Genomic DNA, 24699 nt, shown 5'->3' on the forward strand with positions numbered 1-24699 from the left:
CGGTGATTCATTTGTTCTTTTGTTCATTCGCAAGTCGATCTGTCTGCGTCAAAGAAACAATCTAGTACATATTGTAATTCCGTTTAATAAAATTGTTAATTAAGTTCGAAAATCCGAAACATCGAGTAACTAATCGCGAAACAAAATTTAATTGTTAAAACCGATTCATCGCCAAACCATACTCACACCTGATCGACTCCACAAATCAAACAAGGTAGGAGATTCGAAATTGTACACCCTCTTCCTTTCTTTTTTAACTTTTAATTGAACAAAGTTGTCTTCAAACGAAAGTATCCGTCGGCAGCTATAGTTGACAGATAGAAGTATCAAGTAAATAACTCACATAAAATTTCATTCGAACATTTTGAATTCACGACAATTATTCTCTGTATCGACCAGTGATCACGGTGTTTTCAATCATTGGAAACATCTATGGTTTTCGTTTTCCTCTTCCCACCGTTAGCAGATTGCTCATCCTTGGGCGAGGCCTACGAAGCCACACGGATTGTTTACAGAGAATATAATTACAAAATTGAGATGAACGTTCTTGCTCAACATTTAATGAATTGTTTGGAATAAACTCAATCAGCTTTCGATCTATTTTGTTTACAATTGTTCGCTGTATCAACCAGTGATTACGGTGCTTTCGACACGGAAAACATCTAAGGTTTTCGTTTTCCTCTTCCCACCGTTAGCAGATTGCTCATCCTTGGGCGAGGCCTACGAAGCCACTGATTGTCTACAGTGAACTCAGTTACCAAATAAAATAATCATTTACTCATTTACGACTTTACTTGTCAAGAACGAATTATAATTCCATGACGAAATCAAGAAAGAATAGTAAAGATAAAAGTCACCTCAGCAAAAAGCGAGCCGAACGTTGGTACAAACGATTAATTGCTGCAGAAATAAAAAGGGAAGAGAGGAGGCATCGAGAAGAATTAGAGTTAAATCGCGACGATTCACCACCTAGTTTTTCGCCCTCAAATTCACCAATTTCCGAACACTGCGAGGCGTATTCCTTTCGATTTCGTTCGCCATCGCCCACATCACACCATAGCGTTTGTTATTAATCTTATTGGTACGAATAAATATTATCCTACCAAACATTTGTAAAATTTTACAGTTAGAAGCTAGAATATTTATTTATTGTACATCGCTGTATAATATATCTACATTTGCATCCGACGATACTTATTGCTGATATTGTAATACCTTCAATCAACTAACAACGAATAAATTAAAGTATAGTTAAATCAACATAACTCTGTTAGACGAAATAAATACGTTGCCAATTGTCTATCCCTAATAACTTTAATCCTCTCCCGTGCCAGTATTCCTGCGCATAGCAGGTTAGCCGAAAGGTGGAATTCGTTTGCCAGTTGCATCAAACGTAAGTCAACGCTACCCATTAAACACGAGTTAGTAGATAATAGACTCTCACCTAGTTCAAACCCCACGACAGACAGGTGTACAAGGTTTGTTTTTATACAGGCAAGAAAGTGCTTACAGAGGCACTTCCAGTCTGGGAATTCAAAAGACACAACAGACAAGGTACAAGATTTGTTTTCCTACAGCCACGAAGGTGCTTACAGAGGCACTTCCAGACTGGGAATCCAAAAGACACGATAGACAAACAATAACCATCATACACTAACACTCCCAACTTAAAGAAAATAATAATAATAAAAGGAAATTCTTTGAAATAGTCCTTAGACTATTTCTGGTGGCAGCAACTACCATATTAATTGGACATCTCGATTAATATTTCATAAACAATCATACCATTTCAATTTTCCCCTTCCGATTAAACTGAAGATAACACAGCAAAAAATTTTATCTGGATTTAGTCCAGACTAACACGGAAGGCATAACACGATCGAATCGAACATAACAGAACGTAACAGAAAAATTTTTGGTGGCGGCGGTGGGATACGCTCCACAGAGGATTAAAGTTATTACTGTCATTCATAAAATATATATCTGAAAAATAATGGCAACCAAATTAGAGTCATTGGATGAAGATATGCTTTTGACATTGTCGGAAAATCTAAGAACGTGGGATGCAAATTTTCGAGTAATAACTGATATGATTGCAAAAATGAACGAATTACAAAACGACGTACGCGAACTCAAAACGAAAGGGGAACCTCAGTCACCTGCATCGCCGCCGGCAACCCAACAAGAAACAGTACAGCCAGGTGGATATTACCAACCGATTAAGCTAAAAGACGCGATCGAGTCAGTTCCAGTATTCGACGGACTTTCGACCCTCAGTATTTCAATTTTTAAGAGCATGCGAGCGCGCACGAAACATGGTTCCTAGGCATCAAGAACCCCAGTTAGTAAAACTATTAATGAATAAGCTTCGCGGACATGCGTTTCTCGCCGTCGAAGATACAGAACTAATAAGTTTGAACGATTTCGGGAACAAATTAAAGGATCTCTTTGGCCCAAAGAAATCTCTTAACGAGTACAAGGGAGAATTAGGAACGATATACCAACGACCTGGGGAAGATATATTAGATTACATGGATCGCGTTAGAAATCTTAGGTTAGCGATAATGGACGGAGAAAGAAGCGAGTACGGCATGATATCACCGGACATCCAAGATACAATAGATTGGGAAACGAGGGAAGCTTTCGTTAAGGGGCTCCCAAACGAGGTGTATTTACGCGTAAAGATAGCAGGATACCACACTTTAGAAGAGGCGTATCGCCAAGCCGTTAAGGCAACACAAGAAGTGAAACAAATGAACGATAGAACGCGACTCCAACGACCAACATTTCTGAATAATTACAAACGCGACAACGTACGACCCTTGACTACTAATAACAATATCGGAAACAATCATCAGGATCGAAGGTCCGAACCTCCATCACAGAATTATTCAAAACAGGATATCATAACATGTAATTATTGTAAAACACCTGGGCATTTAGTAAAGGATTGTTATAAATTTAAAGCACGGGTAGATGCTGGAATAATTATACCCTCTGCTCAAGAACAGGCGGGAAACCGAACACGTCCTTCGGGGGAATGGGGCGAGCCACGAAGGGACGAATTTTCGAATCGCCCAAGAGTGCCAGCGGCCACAAGGAGGCTAGCGCCTATGGTAATAAAGAGAACAAGGGCAGCTGCCCCCGCGAAATCGACTCCACAACCCGTAACAAGGAACAAAGCGAACGTAACGTCGACTGTAAAATCAAGGGAACAACCATTAAATACTGTGGGGGAACCATCTCACAGCCACGCGAAAATAAAAACAGAGAGTCCGGAATCTCAAGGCCAAAAGGAAAAACCAACACGGAAGGAACAGACGAGGGAAAACCACCAGGAACCGGACTCAAATGCGGAAGACGACCTCTTCGGATCATTTCAATAAAATTAAACGATTCTCTAACAACCCCAACTGCACGAATAGTTTCCCCAGACTTAAAAACCAAGACAAGTTTACTACTAGACTCTGGATCAGAAATCAATATTATCAAAAAACCTGCTTTACTCGATTCAGCTATCATCGACGAACAGAAACAAATTGAAGTTCGAGGAATTACGGCAACGAGCCTGGTCTCCCTAGCGCAGACAGTAATACAAGTCGCAGGCCATCCAGTCATTTTTCACGGAGTTGATGACTCATTGCTGATCGATCAAGACGGAATCTTAGGATCCGAATTTTTTGCAGGATGCAAAGCTCGTTTGGATTACGGGGAAAGGTATATCAAATGGGGAAATATTTATATTCCCTTCGACACTAAAGAAAGAATAATCGTATCGAAACGAAGTTCGGTAACATGCTCAATTAATATCGCAAATCCAGAGATAAGAGAGGGATTTATTCCCAGAATCGAGCCGATCAAGGAGATTTATTTTGGTAATGCAGTTGTGAGAAATCATAAAGGAAAAGGTTATCTGAGAATAATAAATACTACTTCAAGAGATTATGAATTTACGACACCAACAATGGTAATCAAAGAATTTGAAAACCCCACCCCGCTTCCTAGTACGGCGTGTAATACAATTTTAAAAACAAAGGAAAGCAGATCTGACAAAATAATCGAATTACTACGACTTGAACACTTGAACGAAGAGGAAAGGAAAAACGTCGAAAAATTGATTCGTAATAATCAAGATAGATTTCATATTCCAGGAGATACGCTGGAAGCAACTGGAATTCGAGAACATAGAATAATTACAACGGATGATATACCAGTTAATACTAAACAGTATCGTTACCCACCAGTACACCGAGAAGAAATAAATCGACAAATTCAAGAATTATTAGACACAGACATCGTGGAACCATCGATATCCCTGTTACGTTCTGTTATGTTCGATTCGATCGTGTTATGCCTTCCGTGTTAGTCTAGACTAACTCCAGATAAAATTTTTTGTTGTGTTATCTTGAATTTAATCGGAAGGGGAAAATTGAAATGGTATGATTGTTTATGAAATATTAATCGAGATGTCCAATTAATATGGTAGTTGCTGCCACCAGAAATAGTCTGAGGACTATTTCAAAGAATTTCCTTTTATTATTATTATTTTCTTTAAGTTGGGAGTGTTAGTGTATGATGGTTATTGTTTGTCTATCGTGTCTTTTGGATTCCCAGTCTGGAAGTGCCTCTGTAAGCACCTTCGTGGTTGTAGGAAAACAAATCTTGTACCTTGTCTGTTGTGTCTTTTGAATTCCCAGACTGGAAGTGCCTCTGTAAGCACTTTCTTGCCTGTATAAAAACAAACCTTGTACACCTGTCTGTCGTGGGGTTTGAACTAGGTGAGAGTCTATTATCTACTAACTCGTGTTTAATGGGTAGCGTTGACTTACGTTTGATGCAACTGGCAAACGAATTCCACCTTTCGGCTAACCTGCTATGCGCAGGAATACTGGCACGGGAGAGGATTAAAGTTATTAGGGATAGACAATTGGCAACGTATTTATTTCGTCTAACAGAGTTATGTTGATTTAACTATACTTTAATTTATTCGTTGTTAGTTGATTGAAGGTATTACAATATCAGCAATAAGTATCGTCGGATGCAAATGTAGATATATTATACAGCGATGTACAATAAATAAATATTCTAGCTTCTAACTGTAAAATTTTACAAATGTTTGGTAGGATAATATTTATTCGTACCAATAAGATTAATAACAAACGCTATGGTGTGATGTGGGCGATGGCGAACGAAATCGAAAGGAATACGCCTCGCAGTGTTCGGAAATTGGTGAATTTGAGGGCGAAAAACTAGGTGGTGAATCGTCGCGATTTAACTCTAATTCTTCTCGATGCCTCCTCTCTTCCCTTTTTATTTCTGCAGCAATTAATCGTTTGTACCAACGTTCGGCTCGCTTTTTGCTGAGGTGACTTTTATCTTTACTATTCTTTCTTGATTTCGTCATGGAATTATAATTCGTTCTTGACAAGTAAAGTCGTAAATGAGTAAATGATTATTTTATTTGGTAACTGAGTTCACTGTAGACAATCAGTGGCTTCGTAGGCCTCGCCCAAGGATGAGCAATCTGCTAACGGTGGGAAGAGGAAAACGAAATCCTTAGATGTTTTCCGTGTCGAAAGCACCGTAATCACTGGTTGATACAGCGAACAATTGTAAACAAAATAGATCGAAAGCTGATTGAGTTTATTCCAAACAATTCATTAAATGTTGAGCAAGAACGTTTATCTCAATTTTGTAATTATATTCTCTGTAAACAATCCGTGTGGCTTCGTAGGCCTCGCCCAAGGATGAGCAATCTGCTAACGGTGGGAAGAGGAAAACGAAAACCATAGATGTTTCCAATGATTGAAAACACCGTGATCACTGGTCGATACAGAGAATAATTGTCGTGAATTCAAAATGTTCGAATGAAATTTTATGTGAGTTATTTACTTGATACTTCTATCTGTCAACTATAGCTGCCGATGGATACTTTCGTTTGAAGACAACTTTGTTCAATTAAAAGTTAAAAAAGAAAGGAAGAGGGTGTACAATTTCGAATCTCCTACCTTGTTTGATTTGTGGAGTCGATCAGGTGTGAGTATGGTTTGGCGATGAATCGGTTTTAACAATTAAATTTTGTTTCGCGATTAGTTACTCGATGTTTCGGATTTTCGAACTTAATTAACAATTTTATTAAACGGAATTACAATATGTACTAGATTGTTTCTTTGACGCAGACGGATCGACTTGCGAATGAACAAAAGAACAAATGAATCACCGAATCTCAAGTTAATACTGAACCTTAAGTGCAATACTCTTACAATACTCTTTAAGTTAAACTCACTGTTTTCAATTAAGACTGACCTCTGACTGCTCTCAATTAAAACTGAACTCTAACTACTTTCAACACTACTTTCAATTAAGTTCTGAACTCGATTTGCTCTGATCTCAATTAAAACTGCATTCCAACAACACTCTATTGAGTACTGAATCTCTATTTATATTCTTCCTAATTGTCACGTGACCGATTATTTCTTTTGTAATTGTACCATTACTACGTGACAATTTATGAATATCGTAACTACCTATTTCCGCTGGAGTTCTTGTTTTCTTGATTATCTCACCCTTTGCTGGAATTTCATCTTCTTGATCATCTCACGTTTTGCTTGGTGCTAATGATTCACGAGGTGCTTGAAAGAATGTAGATGTTGCAGTAGGTCGTATTTTGCTGATGCTGCGTCTGCGTTCTTTCCATGGCCTTCGTTACTGATACCAGTGGAATGTGCCGGTCGCGTGGCTGCTTGGCCTTGTTGAGGTTGCATTTTGTGTGTCTGGTGATCGCCCTGCTGATGTCGGTGAATCGTACGAAGTGCTTGCCGAGTCTTTGCACGTGTTGTATGCTCTATTTCTTATGTTCCCCAAAGTTATTGTGAGTTCAAGGACAAGTTTTAATAAATTTTATGTTTATTATTAGAATATCGATCTCATATATGTATATATGAATAATAAACTATGTTTAATAAATTTTATTAAAGAATTTCCATTTTCATTGCACTGTGTGTTTGTTTCCAGGTATACGAGTTGATACTTGCGTTGTTTGTGCATTGCGGTTATCTATGTTTTCGTTGCGGCACGTGTGGAGCGTGGGACGTGACACCCCCCCCCCTCTTGGAGTTCAAATTTCCGGAGGAAATTTGACTGATTGTGTCCTTCAGCTCATTTAGAGCGGACGTAGTGGTTGTTGGTTGTTGATATATTGTATCGTTAGATGTAATTGATATTCCTTGTGGTTGTGTTTGATTTTCGACGTTGCGTTTTCCCTTCATGTACAATAGCAGGTGAGTGACTGAGCCCCATATTGCTCCGAGTAGTGCGAGTCCGCATCCGTAAGTTTCGCGTAATTGATATCCATGTATAACTATGTCAACTATTGTTTTCATTATTTTCAGTATTATGAAGATTCCAAGTATTGCTGCGCTGACCGTTCCGATTTCCATAAAACCAGTCCATAATTTCGATGCAGTATTCTTTGCTAGTGTCGTTAGTGCGTTTTCATCCATGATTCCCAAGATATTTACCGTTCCAGGGACGATTACTTTTCCTGTTGCTCCTCTGGCCAGTGTGTTTGATATTGTTGTTTTCTCAACTGGGAACATGACGTGATCTCGTAGTGTATCAAGGTCCCTTTGGGTATATATTCCGCTTGTGGCCAATGATGATGGTGCTGGATATTGCCATGTTTGGCGTGTGTCTGGACGGAGTTCTTGTGGTGCACTTGCCTCCATCGGTTTTGGTACGAACTTGTGCCAGAGTCCGTCAATGTTGTATAGTGTGGGTAGTACTGCACTACATTCTCTATGATTTCCATGTTGAGTTAGAATGTGTGTTCTTGGTGTTAAAAATGCGGTGCGATTTCCTTGCCAAACAGGTAGTTCCGAATAGCATTCCGTCGTGTGTCGTATTTTTACCTGCACTGGAACACATTTGACTATATGGACTGCTTCTCCTGCGATCAAGGCCATATGTCCTGGGGTTTTGGTTATTGTATAAGCGAATTCGTCGGGCAGAAGGGTTGCTAAACTTAAAGCGTTTTCTATTACTTTCTTTTCAGTGTTGCATCTTTGTGTCAATACATCATGGTATAGTGCCGTCATTTGTCTTTTAATGTGCTTCTCTACATAAACGAATTTAGAATTAACGTATGTGAATATATCCAAATTTTCGACTGCTGTCTTGCGTTTGGATATGAACGTATTTCCTTTTGTTGTCTCCAATAGGAACAATTTAGGGTGCTCTGTGGATAGTAAAGTGTATCCGCATAGGGGTTGTTCTCCGGTTTTAGTCAATGCAAAGGTTACTTCTTGTGTTGTTAATGCGTAGATTGGTTGTGCTAGTTCCCTGTTAGTTTTTATTTCTTGAATCCTTGTGGCAATTCCTTCATATAGTACATCGTACTGATCAAATTTGCATGGTGAGGGCGGTTGTGGTTGCCAATAAGTGTACCCGTCCTCGGCGTCTAGACAATTTCCTTCGCTGAAGGTACATACCGTTCCTGATTTCAATAAAATTTTATTCGCTTCAGTTTGTACTGGCACAACTCCTGATCTTAAACTTATCCTTACTGTGGCTTGTACGACAACACCTTCCCAGCTCCCGTATGGGTCTACGTACTGTGTTCCTTGGCAGTTGCCGTCGTTTGTTAATTTGCCGGCTAGGACAAGCGACCTCGTTTCCGTTGCGTTATCCTTTAAGCCTACTATAAGATTTTGTGGTCCGAGTGAAAACGTGCCATCTAGGTGCATCCTAGCACATTGTTGAGCGGTTGTTTCGTGGAGGTATTCGGCGAATCCGTTGTGCACTGCCGAAGTGTGGGAGTGCATGCCACAATAATATATAATTCGTGTTATTTGTACCTTGCATTGCCTCACGCTGGTAAATTCGAATTCCGATAGTTGCAGTAGTTGGATATAAGTGTCTTGGTTTTCTGTTATCACAGGCTGTATGCTGCAGTCCCCGATGGAGTTTAAAGAGATAGTGGTAACGTTGAGGTGATTGCCATTGCAGTCGTATCCTATCAGGCCATATACTATTTTGATGAGGGTAAGTATGATGACCAGATAACTCATTTTCCCTGCCAACAATTTATGTCTTTATATTCTAGTGTTTACAATATAAGTTACAAAAATTTATATATATATATATATATATATATATATATATATATATGTCGGAGATGAAAGAACACCGGAGCCTCCCCTTTGGAGCGGTGGGAGGACCCCTTTAGCGCTGTAACCCAGATTTCATCATAGCCGCACTAAGAAACTGTTGTAATTCGATCCGACTGTACTTATTCGAAATTTATGATAGTGAGCTCGGGCTCGAGGTGACAACCGGTCGCCGAACGTAGTCGCGGTCAAGGGATGAACGTTTTGTCTAACAAAGGCATGAAGTAATTCTATAGCTCTCCTTAAAAGAAATACTTGGGACGGGCACGACGGTAAACATTTCAACGATTTCTGTCCCGTGGCTCGCCACACGCAGACTTTGTCCTTCGGGTAAGACGATTGCCAGATGCCAACGCATCTTCACAGTATATGTTTAGCTGGGCGAGGACCCGCTACGAATATTAAATTTCAATTACACAAAGTCTCTCAAATAGACAAATGGCACGTGCCCCAACTACGGGAAGATAAGAGAAATCTATCCTTCCACGAACGACGCTTCTCGCTAGCAACTTTCCCCAAGGACAGCTAATATCTTTCTCTAACCACCAACATGGAAATTGACCAATTAACAGCAACGTCAATTTCCCTCACCCTTCGAGCGAAGACTTCTCTCCGCGAATCCGATGATCTCGTGCCCTTAGGCACACCCATCATAGTTTTCTTCGACAGCATCACCGCGACGGAGAGACACTCTCTAGTGCGATCTCATCAGTAATCGACCTGTCTTTTCGTATACGAAATAATTGCCCCGTGCTCTAACATATAGTGTAACTTAGACGCAAACGAAGGGTAAAGTCCAGTATCCGTTGACCGCGGAAACGTTGCCGGAGCCGAGACCATTGTCATAGTGCCGCGAATATCGAAACCTTGCGACTATCTATCGACGCTGCAAATCTCTCTAATTTGTGTCAATAAACTCAACCATTGTTACACCGCACCTATGGCTAATTCCAACGAAGATACACCGAACACCCCCACCCACAATCCTGACGTGCATCCGACATCAGATGTGGGATTCGGAACGGTTATGACGGTGAACGGAATGAGGGCCATTTTGCGTGGCCTAGTGGAGGAGCTGAATTTGAAGCCGAGTGCGGAACCTACCAAAACTGTGCTACCGGACTTTAACCCCGACATCCCGGGCGCCGATCCAGTCGCATGGTGTACCACTGCTGGTCTGATTATGAAGGACCACCCCCTACAAGACCGTTCGCTAGCCACCGCTTTGAGCAGTGCTCTGAAGGGTTCCGCAGCAAATTGGTTTTCGCAGGGAGTGTTCGACGAAGGCCTCACTTGGCCAGCGTTTACGGAACTTTTTACGACGCGTTTTGGTGGTAAGGATACAGCAACCTCGACACTAATGAAGATACTTAACGAACAACCACAGAAGGGCGAAAACACGGCGGCTTTCGCCGCTCGCGTCCGTTCCCTCATAGAGATGAAGTGGCAACATATAACCTTGCCGGAATTATTCAATGCTATCGCCTTTTATCGAGTGAAGTCAGTCGACCGGCGTATCGAACGAGTGGCACTCGAGAAGGATATCAGGACCAAGGACCAATTTTTAAACGAAATAAGAGTCTTCGCTCACGAGAAGAGGCCGGCGACAAGCAATACACCATCTAGCCCCGAAACCAAACGACACAAGCTGTCCGACCCCCGGAACAAGTGCCTCTACTGCGGTGCCTTTGGGCATGAAGTGGCGGAGTGCCGCAAGAAGGTGCGGACCGAGAAACGGAAGATACGACGTCCAGAAGGAGGCCGACAAGCTACATCGTCCAAGCCGGTTTGCTTCAAGTGTCAAGCGGAAGGACACATCGCCTCTGGTTGCCCGCTGCGGAAAGAGAGAGGAGACAGCAACGGCCAGGAACGTCGAGTCGAATTCTGCGTGGTGGAGGCCCCAACCGGTAAATTAAGCCTCCAGGGTGAGTCGTTCCCATTTTGTTTCGATTCTGGGGCCGAATGCTCGTTAATTAAGGAGTCCGTTGCCCCGAAATTCCCCGGCATACGAACGGCCGACGTAGTAGTAATGCGAGGGATAGGGAATACATGCGTTAAGAGTACGTCGCAGATTTTGTCCACCGTATGCATCAACGGTTTTGCGCTCGAGATAACTTTTCACGTCCTCCCCGATAGCCACTTAAAATACGATATCATGATTGGTCGCGAAATTTTGAGCCAAGGCTTCGATGTACATATTACGCGCGACAGTCTCAACATTTGCAAAACGAAAATAGTTAACGCCTGTAATAGGACCGTCGAAAACGAGATCGATCTCGGTGAAGTAGACACCGAGGTACTTGGTAACGATAAGGGCCGGTTAATTTCCATTCTCGAAAGGTTTAAAAACTCATTCATCACGGGTCTCCCACGTATTCGTGTAACTACGGGCCAGCTAGAGATACGACTAATCGACCCTAACGTCACCGTCCAAAGAAGTCCTTACAGACTTAGCGAGGAAGAGCGGAAAACCGTGCGGGAGAGAATTAGCGAACTAATTAAAGCAAACATTATAAGACCTAGTAAGTCACCGTTCGCAAGTCCTATGTTGCTCGTGAAGAAGAAGGACGGCTCGGATAGACTGTGCGTAGACTTCCGAGCGCTAAATAAAAATACGGTTGCGGATCGGTATCCCCTACCCCTTATCGCAGACCAAATTGCGAGATTGCAGAACGCGAAATACTTCATTAGCCTGGATATGGCCAGCGGGTTCCACCAAATCCCCATACATCCCAATTCAACGGAGTATACCGTGTTCGTTACACCCGACGGACAATATGAGTATGTAACGATGCCGTTCGGATTGAAAAATGCACCGTCCGTTTTTCAGAGGGCCATCTTTAACGCCTTAGGCGACCTTGCGTATTCTTACGTCGTCGTTTATTTAGATGACGTCTTAGTTATTGCCGACTCGATAGATCAAGCTCTAGAAAGGTTGAACACCGTACTAGATACTCTTGTGAAAGCCGGATTTTCGTTCAACTTCGCGAAATGCTCTTTTCTGAAAACAACGGTACTTTACTTGGGATATATAATCCATAACGGAGAAGTTCGCCCCAACCCGGGTAAAATACACACCTTAAGCTCTTTACCTGTGCCATCAGCCGTCACGCAGTCCAGGCAGTTCATAGGCTTAGCTTCGCACTTCCGAAAGTTCATCCCTAAATTCTCACAGGTGATGAAACCCCTGTATGCGCTCATCTCAAATAACAGAAATATAACTTGGACAGATAGGCACGAGAAAATCAGACAACAGGTAGTTTCCGTCCTGACCGACGCGCCGGTACTAATGATATTCGACCCTAATTACCCAATTGAGCTACATACCGACGCCAGCTCGGAGGGCTACGGAGCGATCTTGATGCATAAAGTCGAAGGTAAAAATAGAGTAATCGAGTACTACAGCAAAAGAACTACCCCCGCGGAATCTAGATATCATTCCTACGAACTAGAAACGTTAGCAGTCGTAAACGCCATCAAGCATTTCCGTCACTACCTACACGGACGAGAATTTCTTGTTGTTACGGATTGCAATTCGCTGAAAGCGTCAAGTAACAAAGCGCATTTGAACGACAGAGTCCACAGGTGGTGGGCTTACTTGCAGACTTTCACCTTCGACATTATGTACCGAGAAGGGAAGAGGATGTCCCACGTAGATTTCTTCTCGCGAAATCCCGTAGACTTAGGCCACCGTAAAATTGACAAAATTGTGGAGAAAGAAATTAACTTGGCCGAAATATCGGAAGACTGGCTACTGGCCGAACAGCGTCGCGACCCGCAAATTATAGAAACTACCCGCAAACTACGAAACGACGAGCTCGCGGAAGATATCGCGAATACCTATGAGTTGCGCTCAGGTATCCTCTATCGCAAAGTGCAGCGGAGGGGTAGAACCCTCTGCTTGCCCATTGTCCCGAGAGGCTTTAGATGGTCCGTTATCAACCATGTGCATCAGTCGATTATGCACTTGGGTTGGGATAAGACGCTCGAGAAGCTGTACGAGTATTACTGGTTCGAAGGAATGGCGAAGTACGTTCGCAAATTCGTAGAGAACTGTCATGCCTGTAGAGTTTCGAAGGCAAGCTCGGGTAAGATCCAGGCCGAGCTACATCCTATACCTAAGACCAGCATACCTTGGCATACGGTCCACATGGACATAACGGGCAAGCTAAGCGGTAAAAAGGATTCCAAGGAATATGTCATTGTTTTGGTCGATGCTTTCACGAAGTTTGTACACTTACATCATACCCGTAAGATAGACTCCTTTAACACCATCGAAGCTGTCAAGTCCGCTATATTTTTATTCGGCAGTCCCTGCCGGATAATAGCAGATCAGGGTAGATGTTTTACGGGCAAGGAATTTCAGGAGTTCTGTGAAAACAAACAAATTAAAGTCCACTTGATAGCGACCGGTGCTAGTAGAGCCAACGGGCAGGTAGAGCGTGTTATGAGTACGTTGAAAAATATGTTCACGGTAGTAGAGACGACCGGTCGATCATGGCAAGACGCGATTGGGGAGATACAATTGGCCCTGAATTGCACCACCAACCGCGTGACTAAAGCGAGCCCACTGGAACTACTAATCGGTAGGACAGCAAGACCGTACGACTTGTTACTACCTGATAGCGTTGAAGAAAGAGAAATAGATATCTCCGATGTAAGACAACAGGCGACAAAAAATATAGCAAGTAGCGCCAAACACGACAAAGAAAGATTCGATAACACCAAAGCTAAAGTGGTTAGGTTTAATGTCGGTGATTTCGTATTGCGCAAAATCGAGGAAAGAAACCAAACCAAGCTAGAGCCAAAATTCAAGGGTCCATTCGTAATAGCAGAGATTTTGGAAGGGGATAGATATACTTTAAAGACATTAGATGGCAAACGATCGTATAAATACAGTCATGACAGATTAAGAAAAATGCCGAATAGTTGCGTTCCTGCTGAGTTGGACATCTGTAGTGATGACAATGGCAGTGACAATGACGATATGACTACACCGATCTCAGAGGATCATTAACACTATGACTATGACATGTAACATAGTGTTTCCACACACAAGCCTAGTGTTACCATACACTAGCACACAAGCCTAGTGTTACCATACACTAGCACACAAGCCTAGTGCGACCACACACTAGCATTCGATATTTCCACACAAGCCTAGTGCGACCACACACTAGCATTCGATATTTCCACATAAGCCTAGTGTGACCACACACTAGCATTCAGTGTCTCCATACACGCCTATTACATCAATGCACTCGTGTTCAGTGTCTCCATACACTGCACTCGCATTCAGTGTCTTCATACACACCTATTACGTCAATGCACCCGCACTCAGTGTCTCCACACACGCCCAGTGCGGTAATATGATCCAACAAACTGAGACTCGTCCGTGTACAAAATCGAAAATGATCTGTCATGTCATTACGGTCTGACTGGTAACTCACAAAATGCAACTGGCGCTTTGAATACCAATCATAATGCTACTGACTTTTGTGTTTTTTTTTCTTCTCTACTTTATCATTGAACGTCCGATCGAAATTTTTGTTGTTAACCTGGGCCCTTGACCTATTTGGACAGTTAGTTAAGCCATAAAGAAACTAGTACAATATAATTTAGCTAAACTATAAAGGAACAAAATACTAGTTATATCAAGTTTAACATTAGGAAAACTCAATATTTTAGATCCACCCGAGGACGTGTGATAGTCAGAATGGCCGTGTCGGAGATGAAAGAACACCGGAGCCTCCCCTTTGGAGCGGTGGGAGGACCCCTTTAGCGCTGTAACCCAGATTTCATCATAGCCGCACTAAGAAACTGTTGTGATTCGATCCGACTGTACTTATTCGAAATTTATGATAGTGAGCTCGGGCTCGAGGTGACAACCGGTCGCCGAACGTAGTCGCGGTCAAGGGATGAACGTTTTGTCTAACAAAGGCATGAAGTAATTCTATAGCTCTCCTTAAAAGAAATACTTGGGACGGGGCACGACGGTAAACATTTCAACGATTTCTGTCCCGTGGCTCGCCACACGCAGACTTTGTCCTTCGGGTAAGACGATTGCCAGATGCCAACGCATCTTCACAGTATATGTTTAGCTGGGCGAGGACCCGCTACGAATATTAAATTTCAATTACACAAAGTCTCTCAAATAGACAAATGGCACGTGCCCCAACTACGGGAAGATAAGAGAAATCTATCCTTCCACGAACGACGCTTCTCGCTAGCAACTTTCCCCAAGGACAGCTAATATCTTTCTCTAACCACCAACATGGAAATTGACCAATTAACAGCAACGTCAATTTCCCTCACCCTTCGAGCGAAGACTTCTCTCCGCGAATCCGATGATCTCGTGCCCTTAGGCACACCCATCATAGTTTTCTTCGACAGCATCACCGCGACGGAGAGACACTCTCTAGTGCGATCTCATCAGTAATCGACCTGTCTTTTCGTATACGAAATAATTGCCCCGTGCTCTAACATATAGTGTAACTTAGACGCAAACGAAGGGTAAAGTCCAGTATCCGTTGACCGCGGAAACGTTGCCGGAGCCGAGACCATTGTCATAGTGCCGCGAATATCGAAACCTTGCGACTATCTATCGACGCTGCAAATCTCTCTAATTTGTGTCAATAAACTCAACCATTGTTACACCGCACCTATGGCTAATTCCAACGAAGATACACCGAACACCCCCACCCACAATCCTGACGTGCATCCGACATATATATATATATATATATATATATATGTCGGGTTGGCGTTATGATTTGAGAGGAGATATTTACTAGTGCAAACATGACCATGTTGGAATTGGACAAGTAATCGCGATAAATTGATACTCGAGAAGCTAATGACAATGATCCTAGGCTCAATAACGAATCCACGGTCAACGGGATGACGAACTCTACTCTTCTTTAGCGTCTAAGTTGTACTCAATGTTAATGCGTGGGGCAATCACTACGTATCCGAGAGTTACTTGAATCGTCGTCGAGATCGTACCGGAGAGTGGTTCTCCATCACGGTAACGCTGTCGAGGAAAACTATGACGGGTGTGCCTAAGGGCACGAAATCATCGGATTCGTGGAGAAAAGCCTTCATTCGGAAAGTGAGGGAAATCGGCGTTACTGTTAATTGGTCAATTTCCATGTTGGTGGTTAGGGAAGGGTGCTAGGCGCCCTTAAGAGAAAGTTCGAGAAGAGGAAGCGTCGTTGGTGAGAAAAATAGATTTCTCCTATTTTCTCGTAGTTGGGACGAGGACTGTTTGTCGGTTTGAAGGACTTTAGTTAAACAGATCTTAAGATTTATAGCGGGTCCTCGGGCTAGCTGAACATGTACTGTGGAGACGCGTCGACATCTGGTAATCATCTTACTCAAAGAATAGAGTCTGCGTGTGGCGAGCCACGGGACAGAAATCGTTGAAACGCTTACAGTCGTGCCCCGTCCTAAGTATTTCTTTTAAGGATAGCTATAGGGTTACTTCATGCCTTTGTTAGACAAAACGTTCATCCCTTGACCGCGGCTACGTTCGGCGACTGGTTGTCGCCTCGAGCCCAAGCTCACTATCATAAACCTCGAACAATCGGAGCGACATTTGTTTAATCTAAATTACGACATTACGGTATTCCCGAGAATCCAAGGAGAGGTTCCGGTGCTTTTCCATCTCCGACATATATATATATATATATACATGGGTGTGTATGAGTGTGTCAATAAATATAATGGACATGCATGAAAATTATAATATAATAAGTAGATATAATATATATGCTTTGTTATGAATGTTGATTGTTTTACATAAGTATTCATTTTGTGTGTATATTATTGTTATTACGTTGTATACATATTATATATGTATGTATATATATAGGGAAAGAGTTTTAGTATGTTAATGGTTGTTTACAATTGTACGTATGCATGTGTTATGTATAAATGTGTATGTATGTTTATGTGTATGTATATGTATTGGTATATGCATTTATTTGCGTGAGTCGTCGATGCCAATATTTTGTCGATCGGTATTCATCATTTCTTCTAAATCTATTCGCCGCGGGTAGTTAAGGGTTTAATAATTTTATTTAATGTCCTGATCCGTGGTTTGTTTCTCATAGTTAGTTCCCATCAATTTACATTATTCTTGCGTTACATTGTATTGATCATTATTTTATTCCTTCTTCGTTATGATCTTCCCCTTTTCTACTATTATTTATTAAATATTCATTCTTTCATTGAAAATATGATTTATTTTGTAACGCATAAGTGTTGGTTATTAAAAATGGCCGCCTGTAAATGTCTCTAGTATGTGAAGACATTACATTAATGCGAAATTATTTGTGACATTATTTTAATAATTGATGTATAATTGCAATAGGAATAATATTATTTTGCATTTATTTAATGTGCATAATTATTGCGTGTATTCGGTGCACATGCGTAAACGCTTTCCTATGTTCATGGCAATCCAAGATGGCCGCTCGTGAATGTCTCTAGTCGATGTGCACGTGTAAGAGCTATGCTATGTTCATGGCGGTCCAAGATGGCCGCTCGTGAGTGTTTCTGGTAAAAGTATAGCGACGCGTCCTTAGTTTGCTTAATACTGAAATAATTGTTCGTTCGTTGCTTAGTTCCCTCTATTTTAGCGCAGTTAAATTTTTTTTTTTTTTTTGTGACAATGGTGTTGTTTGTGTAATCATTATAACATTTATATACTGTGTGTTGTTTTAATCTAATAACATGTGGCTTTATCGTTGTTTCACATCTGTATAAAGTAATTCTAGAACTAATCTATATATTGTTAATTAGCATCTTTATTATTTACAGGTTCTACAATTCTAATCCTTCACCACCGAGTACTTTATTTGGAACAATTATATAAAGCGCGTTGGGTATTTTCTGGTTCTCCGCTACATTTCCGACACTTATCATGATTATTTGTACTTATCCTAGAATTGTAAGTATATATATAGAACACTACAAAATATCTGTATAATGGATTAGCGTTGGATTATTTGTTATGATGTCATAAATTTCCCTTTGTTTTTCAGTTTCCTGTTGCTGTCCTGACTTCTTCGGCAATGCCTGGTTCAGTATTCTATAAGTATTCGCCTAACTTTGGTAGTGGGCTTCTTGTAACTGCGTTGGCTTCAATGTGTATTTTCCGATGTGAGTAACGAGCTTCTTATTACTGTCCATTTTTATTCCAAGATGATTGATAACATTCTTCCCCTTTTTTTTTAGGTTATGATTGGTTACCTTGGTATTTATTACCTTCGGTATCTTCATACCGTCATATATTATGTTTTGCGAAAATGGATCCGTAGCAAATTCTCGTGAAACTCTTGCATGTACACTTTATTCTACGATAACTTGTTGCATATGGACTTTGTTAACTTATAAGGTACCCTTTTGTTTGCTAAGACTATTCCGCTGGTTTAATTGAGATATTGTGAAGCTTTAACACTATTATTTTCTTCCATATATACATATATTGAAGCAGTTGAGGTTAGTTTATCCATTCGTTGACAGTTGTATATTATGTTCTATGGAGTGGGTCCACAACTTGTTTTGTTTCTTTTTATGATGAATAATTGTTCACGAGGTATCTTTCCACTTTTACTGTTTTGTAATTATTTACTGGATTACTCATTTTGGAATCGCTCTGGTGGTCTATTTCGATGATGTGTCAGTTTTAATTTATTCAAGTGTACTGTTCGAGGGAGTCCTTTTACTTCAATCTTGACGTTTTGATTTTGCAAAATTTCTAACACTTTATATGGTCCAGTATATTGATCAGAGAATTTTCCTTTACTAGGTTCTTTTAGTAGATATACCAAATCTCCTGTTTTAAAATTTTGAGGGTTGATTCGTCGGTCGTAATATTCCTTTGATCTTAATTTAGATTTTATCAAGTTTTCCCTTGCCATTTGCTGCACGGTGTTGATTTTATTGAACAAGTCTGTGAGATATTCTGCGTATGTTGGTTCCATGTTTTCTTCGATTATCATTTCACCAGTAGGTTCTGTGGCCAAATGTCCAAAAACCAATTCATGTGGTGAAAATTTCGTTCCTTCGTGTACAGAGGTATTGTAGGAAAACATGGCTAGTTCCACCCATTCGTCCCAATTTCTGGAATTTTCAATATATAACTTCAGGTATTCTGCCAATACATGGTGAGATCTTTCGATTGAGCTGTTACTTTGTGGGTGATATGCCGACGTGATGTATTGTTTAATGCGGAATCTTTTTGCTACTTTCTTCATTAGCGAAGATGTAAAGTTCGCTCCTTGATCAGTGAGAATAGCTGTCGGCGACCCGAATCGACAGATAAATCGTTTTACGTAGCGTTCGCTATCTCGGCTGAAGAGATTCCTACCATGGGGATCCCGATTGAGTACTTTGTCAATAGATCTAGGATAGTTGGTATATACTCGTTTCCCTTTTGAGTTTTTGGCAACGGCCCAACGATATCCATACTGATTTTATCGAACGCTTTACCTGGTGTGTCCGTAAGTATCATTGGTTGCTTCGTTTTTATCCTTGTGAGTTTCTTCAATTGGCACTCCTTGCATGTCCTTACATAATCTTGAATTTCCTTTTTCATATTTTCCCTATAATAGGTTGTCGTATTCTCAAATAAGTTTTAGTTATTCCTTTGTGTCCTGCTACAGATGATTCGTGTTTTTCTCGTATTATATTGCTTCGTGTTTCTACTGGTGGGATAGTTACTTCCCTGGTACAAATGGTAATAGTTATTGTTTTTTCTATGAAAACTTCCTTTAATTTCCTGATTATGTGCCGCCAGGGTATCTCTTCTAAATTCCCTTTGCTAATGCTGAAGGAAGTTAGTTGTTTTTCGTTAACTACGTCCAACAATGATGTTAATGAATTTAATAAATTTTCTGGTGTTATTGAAATATTTCGATTTTCCTTTATTGGTAGGGATACGATGTATTTCCCGGAGTCATGATTCAACCTTGCTTTTTCCAACATTAAACTTTCATAACGAGGCAATCGCCCTGCTTCCTTCATCTCTAAGGCTCCTTTATCTATCGGGGTGCCATATATATCTATGAATATTATTTTATGATCATTCACTCTCGTAATCGAGTCTCGAGTTTCCGAAATTTTTAGTTCCGCAAGTATAGTAAGTCTCGTGTCTCTTTCTTGTTGTTGTGTTAGTTCTGGGATTGCAATGGAGGGTTCCTCTTCGCTTGTTGTAACAGTGTCCTCCTTTTCTTGGTTGGATATTTCTTCGCCTGTTTTCGCATCGAGTTCAGCTAATGCTTGATCAAAGTATTTTACGGGGGTTTCTTCTATGGTAAAATGTTTCCGGGTAAAAACTTTTCTTCGTTATGTAGAGTCTTGGGATGGAGACAAGACACGTGGTTTAGCTTCAAATATGGGAGAGTCTTCGGTTGTGGTGTCTAATTCGAATCGTTTTGGGGCAGGATACTGGATCGGTGAATTTTCTTCTCTCCTCCTGATTGGCAGGCAGATCTCCGGAGGGTTTCTAGACAATGCGTCCGCGTTTGCGTTTGCCCTACCTTCTTTGTATAGAATGTCAAATTCGAAGTCCGACAATTTTAATTTCCATTTCCAGATTCTTGAAGTAGGGTCCTTGATAGAATGCATCCACACCAAAGGTTTATGATCGGTTACAATAGTAAATTTTCTTCCGTACAGATACGGTCGGAAATGCATTGCGCTGTAGACGATTGCTAAACACTCCTTTTTGATAGTGGAGTAGTTTTGTGCGGCGGAATTTAATAATCTCGAGGCATATGCGAATGGCAAATCCTTTCCAATCGGCCCCTGACTCAGTACGCCGCCTATTGCATATCCTGATGCGTCTGTGGTAAGATTAAAGGGTTTAGAAAAATCTGGATATTGTAGAATGGGTTTTGTCATTAATGCTGTTTTTAAATTATTGAACGCATTTTCTTGATTTTCTGCCCATTTAAAGGGGGTATCTTCCTTCAATAGTTGCATCAATGCATCAATGGTTTTGCGATTTTGGAGAAATCGGGTATAAATCTTCTGTAGTATCCTGCTAGTCCTAAAAATTGTTTCATGTTTTTTACCTTTTTGGGTCGTGGAAATTTCGACACGGCTTCGATTTTCTTTGGATCAGGTTTTACGCCATCTTCACTAATTATATGTCCTAAATAATTTACTTCATGTCGTAAGAACTCGCACTTATCGGGCTGTAATCGTAATTTAGCATTCCTTAGTCTTTCCATTAATTTGTTAAATTTACTTTCGTGTTCTTGAAGTGACCTCGAATAAATTACAATGTCATCCAGATAGACGAATAGTTCTATTCCTTGCAGTCCGGATAATACTGAGTTCATCAAGCGTTGAAATGTTGCTGGGACATTTTTTAATCCAAAGGGCATTCTTTTGAATTGAAAGTGTCCGTACGGTGTCGAAAATGCAGTTTTATGGGCATCCTCCTGTGACATACGGATCTGATGGAAACCTGATGCCAAGTCAAACGTAGAAAAGTATTTTGCACTTCCTAATTGATCCAATATTTCTGTGATATTGGGTAGTGGAAAAGCATCGCCGATCGTTTTATCGTTCAGCTTCCTATAATCAATAACTAATCTCCAACGTTTGTTTCCTTGCGAATCGGGTTTTTTCGGTACGATCCATAACGGAGAATTGTATGGGGATATCGATGGTTCCACGATGTCTGTGTCTAATAATTCTTGAATTTGTCGATTTATTTCTTCTCGGTGTACTGGTGAGTAACGATACTGTTTAGTATTAACTGGTATATCATCCGTTGTAATTATTCTATGTTCTAGAATTCCAGTTGCTTCCAGCGTATCTCCTGGAATATGAAATCTATCTTGATTATTACGAATCAATTTTTCGACGTTTTTCCTTTCCTCTTCGTTCAAGTGTTCAAGTCGTAGTAATTCGATTATTTTGTCAGATCTGCTTTCCTTTGTTTTTAAAATTGTATTACACGCCGTACTAGGAAGCGGGGTGGGGTTTTCAAATTCTTTGATTACCATTGTTGGTGTCGTAAATTCATAATCTCTTGAAGTAGTATTTATTATTCTCAGATAACCTTTTCCTTTATGATTTCTCACAACTGCATTACCAAAATAAATCCCCTTGATCGGCTCGATTCTGGGAATAAATCCCTCTCTTATCTCTGGATTTGCGATATTATTTGACCATGTTACCGAACTTTGTTTCGGTACGATTATTCTTTCTTTAGTGTCGAAGGGAATATAAATATTTCCCCATTTGATATGCTTTTCCTCGTAATCCAAACGAGCTTTGCATCCTGCAAAAAATTCGGATCCTAAGATTCCGTCTTGATCGATCAGCAATGAGTCATCAACTACGTGAAAAATGACTGGATGGCCTGCGACCTGTATTACTGTCTGCGCTAGGGAGACCAGGCTCGTTGCCGTAATTCCTCGAACTTCAATTTGTTTCTGTTCGTCGATGATAGCTGAATCGAGTAAAGCAGGTTTTTTGATAATATTGATTTCTGATCCAGAGTCTAGTAGTAAACTTGTCTTGGTTTTTAAGTCTGGGGAAACTATTCGTGCAGTTGGGGTTGTTAGAGAATCGTTTAATTTTATTGAAATGATCCTGTAGCGGCACTCGACAAGCCAAATACCAATTGTTGCGGTTTGCCGATCATCTTTCAAATGAAGCATTCAAGTAAACTTTAATTTGTGGCGGCATCGACCACGGAATTTTCCAACGGCTTCGCGATACAAAGAGCTATGCCGTCAAAGCTCAATACCGACGTGTCCAATCTACCATCGATATCTCTATATTTCTTTCGCCGAATTCTCAGAAGAACGCATACGCGGCGACCGCCGCGGTACATCTAATAAACACACGTGTAGTAGGGATATCGAGGGGCGACAAAGGAAAGACTCCGTGGTTTCGAACAAACAGTCTATCTCAAGCTGCGAAGTATGACAGGTCACGCTATAAGCAAACCATTAACCAAATCTTGAACTTGTAATCTCTAACCGATATCTGTACCGTGCTTTCGGCGCGCTAGTGTATACCACAGACTTAAGCAAATAAATTGTTACTGTTAACGACACGAGTGATTCTTCTAGACCTATCACGCCCATCACCTCAATCCGAAGAGGTCGTCTTCCGCATCTGAGTCCGGTTCCTGGTGGTTTTCCCTCGTCTGTTCCTTCCGTGTTGGTTTTTTCTTTTGGCCTTGAGATTCCGGACTCTCTGTTTTTATTTTCGCGTGGCTGTGAGATGGTTCCCCCACAGTATTTAATGGTTGTTCCCTTGATTTTACAGTCGACGTTACGTTCGTTTTGTTCCTTGTTACGGATTGTGGAGTCGATTTCGCGGGGGCAGCTGCCCTTGTTCTCTTTATTACCATAGGCGCTAGCCTCCTTGTGGCCGCTGGCACTCTTGGGCGATTCGAAAATTCGTCCCTTCGTGGCTCGCCCCATTCCCCCGAAGGACGTGTTCGGTTTCCCGACTGTTCTTAAGCATAGGGTATAATTATTCCAGCATCTACCCGTGCTTTAAATTTATAACAATCCTTTACTAAATGCCCAGGTGTTTTACAATAATTACATGTTATGATATCCTGTTTTGAATAATTCTGTGATGGAGGTTCGGACCTTCGATCCTGATGATTGTTTCTGATATTGTTATTAGTAGTCAAGGGTCGTACGTTGTCGCGTTTGTAATTATTCAGAAATGTTGGTCGTTGGAGTCGCGTTCTATCGTTCATTTGTTTCACTTCTTGTGTTGCCTTAACGGCTTGGCGATACGCCTCTTCTAAAGTGTGGTATCCTGCTATCTTTACGCGTAAATACACCTCGTTTGGGAGCCCCTTAACGGAAGCTTCCCTCGTTTCCCAATCTATTGTATCTTGGATGTCCGGTGATATCATGCCGTACTCGCTTCTTTCTCCGTCCATTATCGCTAACCTAAGATTTCTAACGCGATCTATGTAATCTAATATATCTTCCCCAGGTCGTTGGTATATCGTTCCTAATCCTCCCTTGTACTCGTTAAGAGATTTCTTTGGGCCAAACAGATCCTTTAATTTGTTACCGAAATCGTTCAAACTTATTAGTTCTGTATCTTCGACGGCGAGAAACGCATGTCCGCGAAGCTTATTCATTAATAGTTTTACTAACTGGGGTTCTTGATGCCTAGGAACCATGATTCGTGCGCGCTCGCATGCTCTTAAAAATTGAAATACTGAGGGTCGATGTCCGTCGAATACTGGAACTGACTCGATCGCGTCTTTTAGCTTAATCGGTTGGGAATATCCACCTGGCTGTACTGTTTCTTGTTGGGTTGCCGGCGGCGATGCAGGTGACTGAGGTTCCCCTTTCGTTTTGAGTTCGCGTACGTCGTTTTGTAATTCGTTCATTTTTGCAATCATATCAGTTAATACTCGAAAATTTGCATCCCACGTTCTTAGCTTTTCCGACAATGTCAAAAGCATATCTTCATCCAATGACTCTAATTTGGTTGCCATTATTTTTCAGATATATATTTTATGAAT

At 41.1% G+C, this 24699-nt stretch overlaps 1 protein-coding gene and 1 long non-coding RNA gene across 2 annotated transcripts; both read right to left on the reverse strand.

Annotated features, from left to right (window-relative positions):
- Positions 1–108: 108 nt before the first annotated feature.
- Positions 109–10132, reverse strand: LOC125386236. The gene is made up of 3 exons (XR_007226207.1): positions 10123–10132; positions 1156–1159; positions 109–488 (listed from the first exon to the last, which is right to left on the reverse strand). It is a non-coding gene; the product is annotated as an uncharacterized LOC125386236 (long non-coding RNA).
- LOC125386234 lies at positions 6954–9081 on the reverse strand. The gene has a single exon (XM_048411594.1). The coding sequence runs from the start codon at positions 9066–9068 to the stop codon at positions 7053–7055; it is 2016 nt and encodes a 671-aa protein (XP_048267551.1). The 5' UTR covers positions 9069–9081; the 3' UTR covers positions 6954–7052.
- Positions 10133–24699: the final 14567 nt, after the last annotated feature.

The sequence above is a fragment of the Bombus terrestris genome, chromosome 13, assembly GCF_910591885.1.
Source record: "Bombus terrestris chromosome 13, iyBomTerr1.2, whole genome shotgun sequence".
Taxonomy (NCBI): domain Eukaryota; kingdom Metazoa; phylum Arthropoda; class Insecta; order Hymenoptera; family Apidae; genus Bombus; species Bombus terrestris.

Coding starts and splice junctions, on each gene's coding strand:
- LOC125386234 (XM_048411594.1), bottom strand. CDS start 9,068: ATGAGTTATCTGGTCATCATACTTACCCTCATCAAAATAGTATATGGC.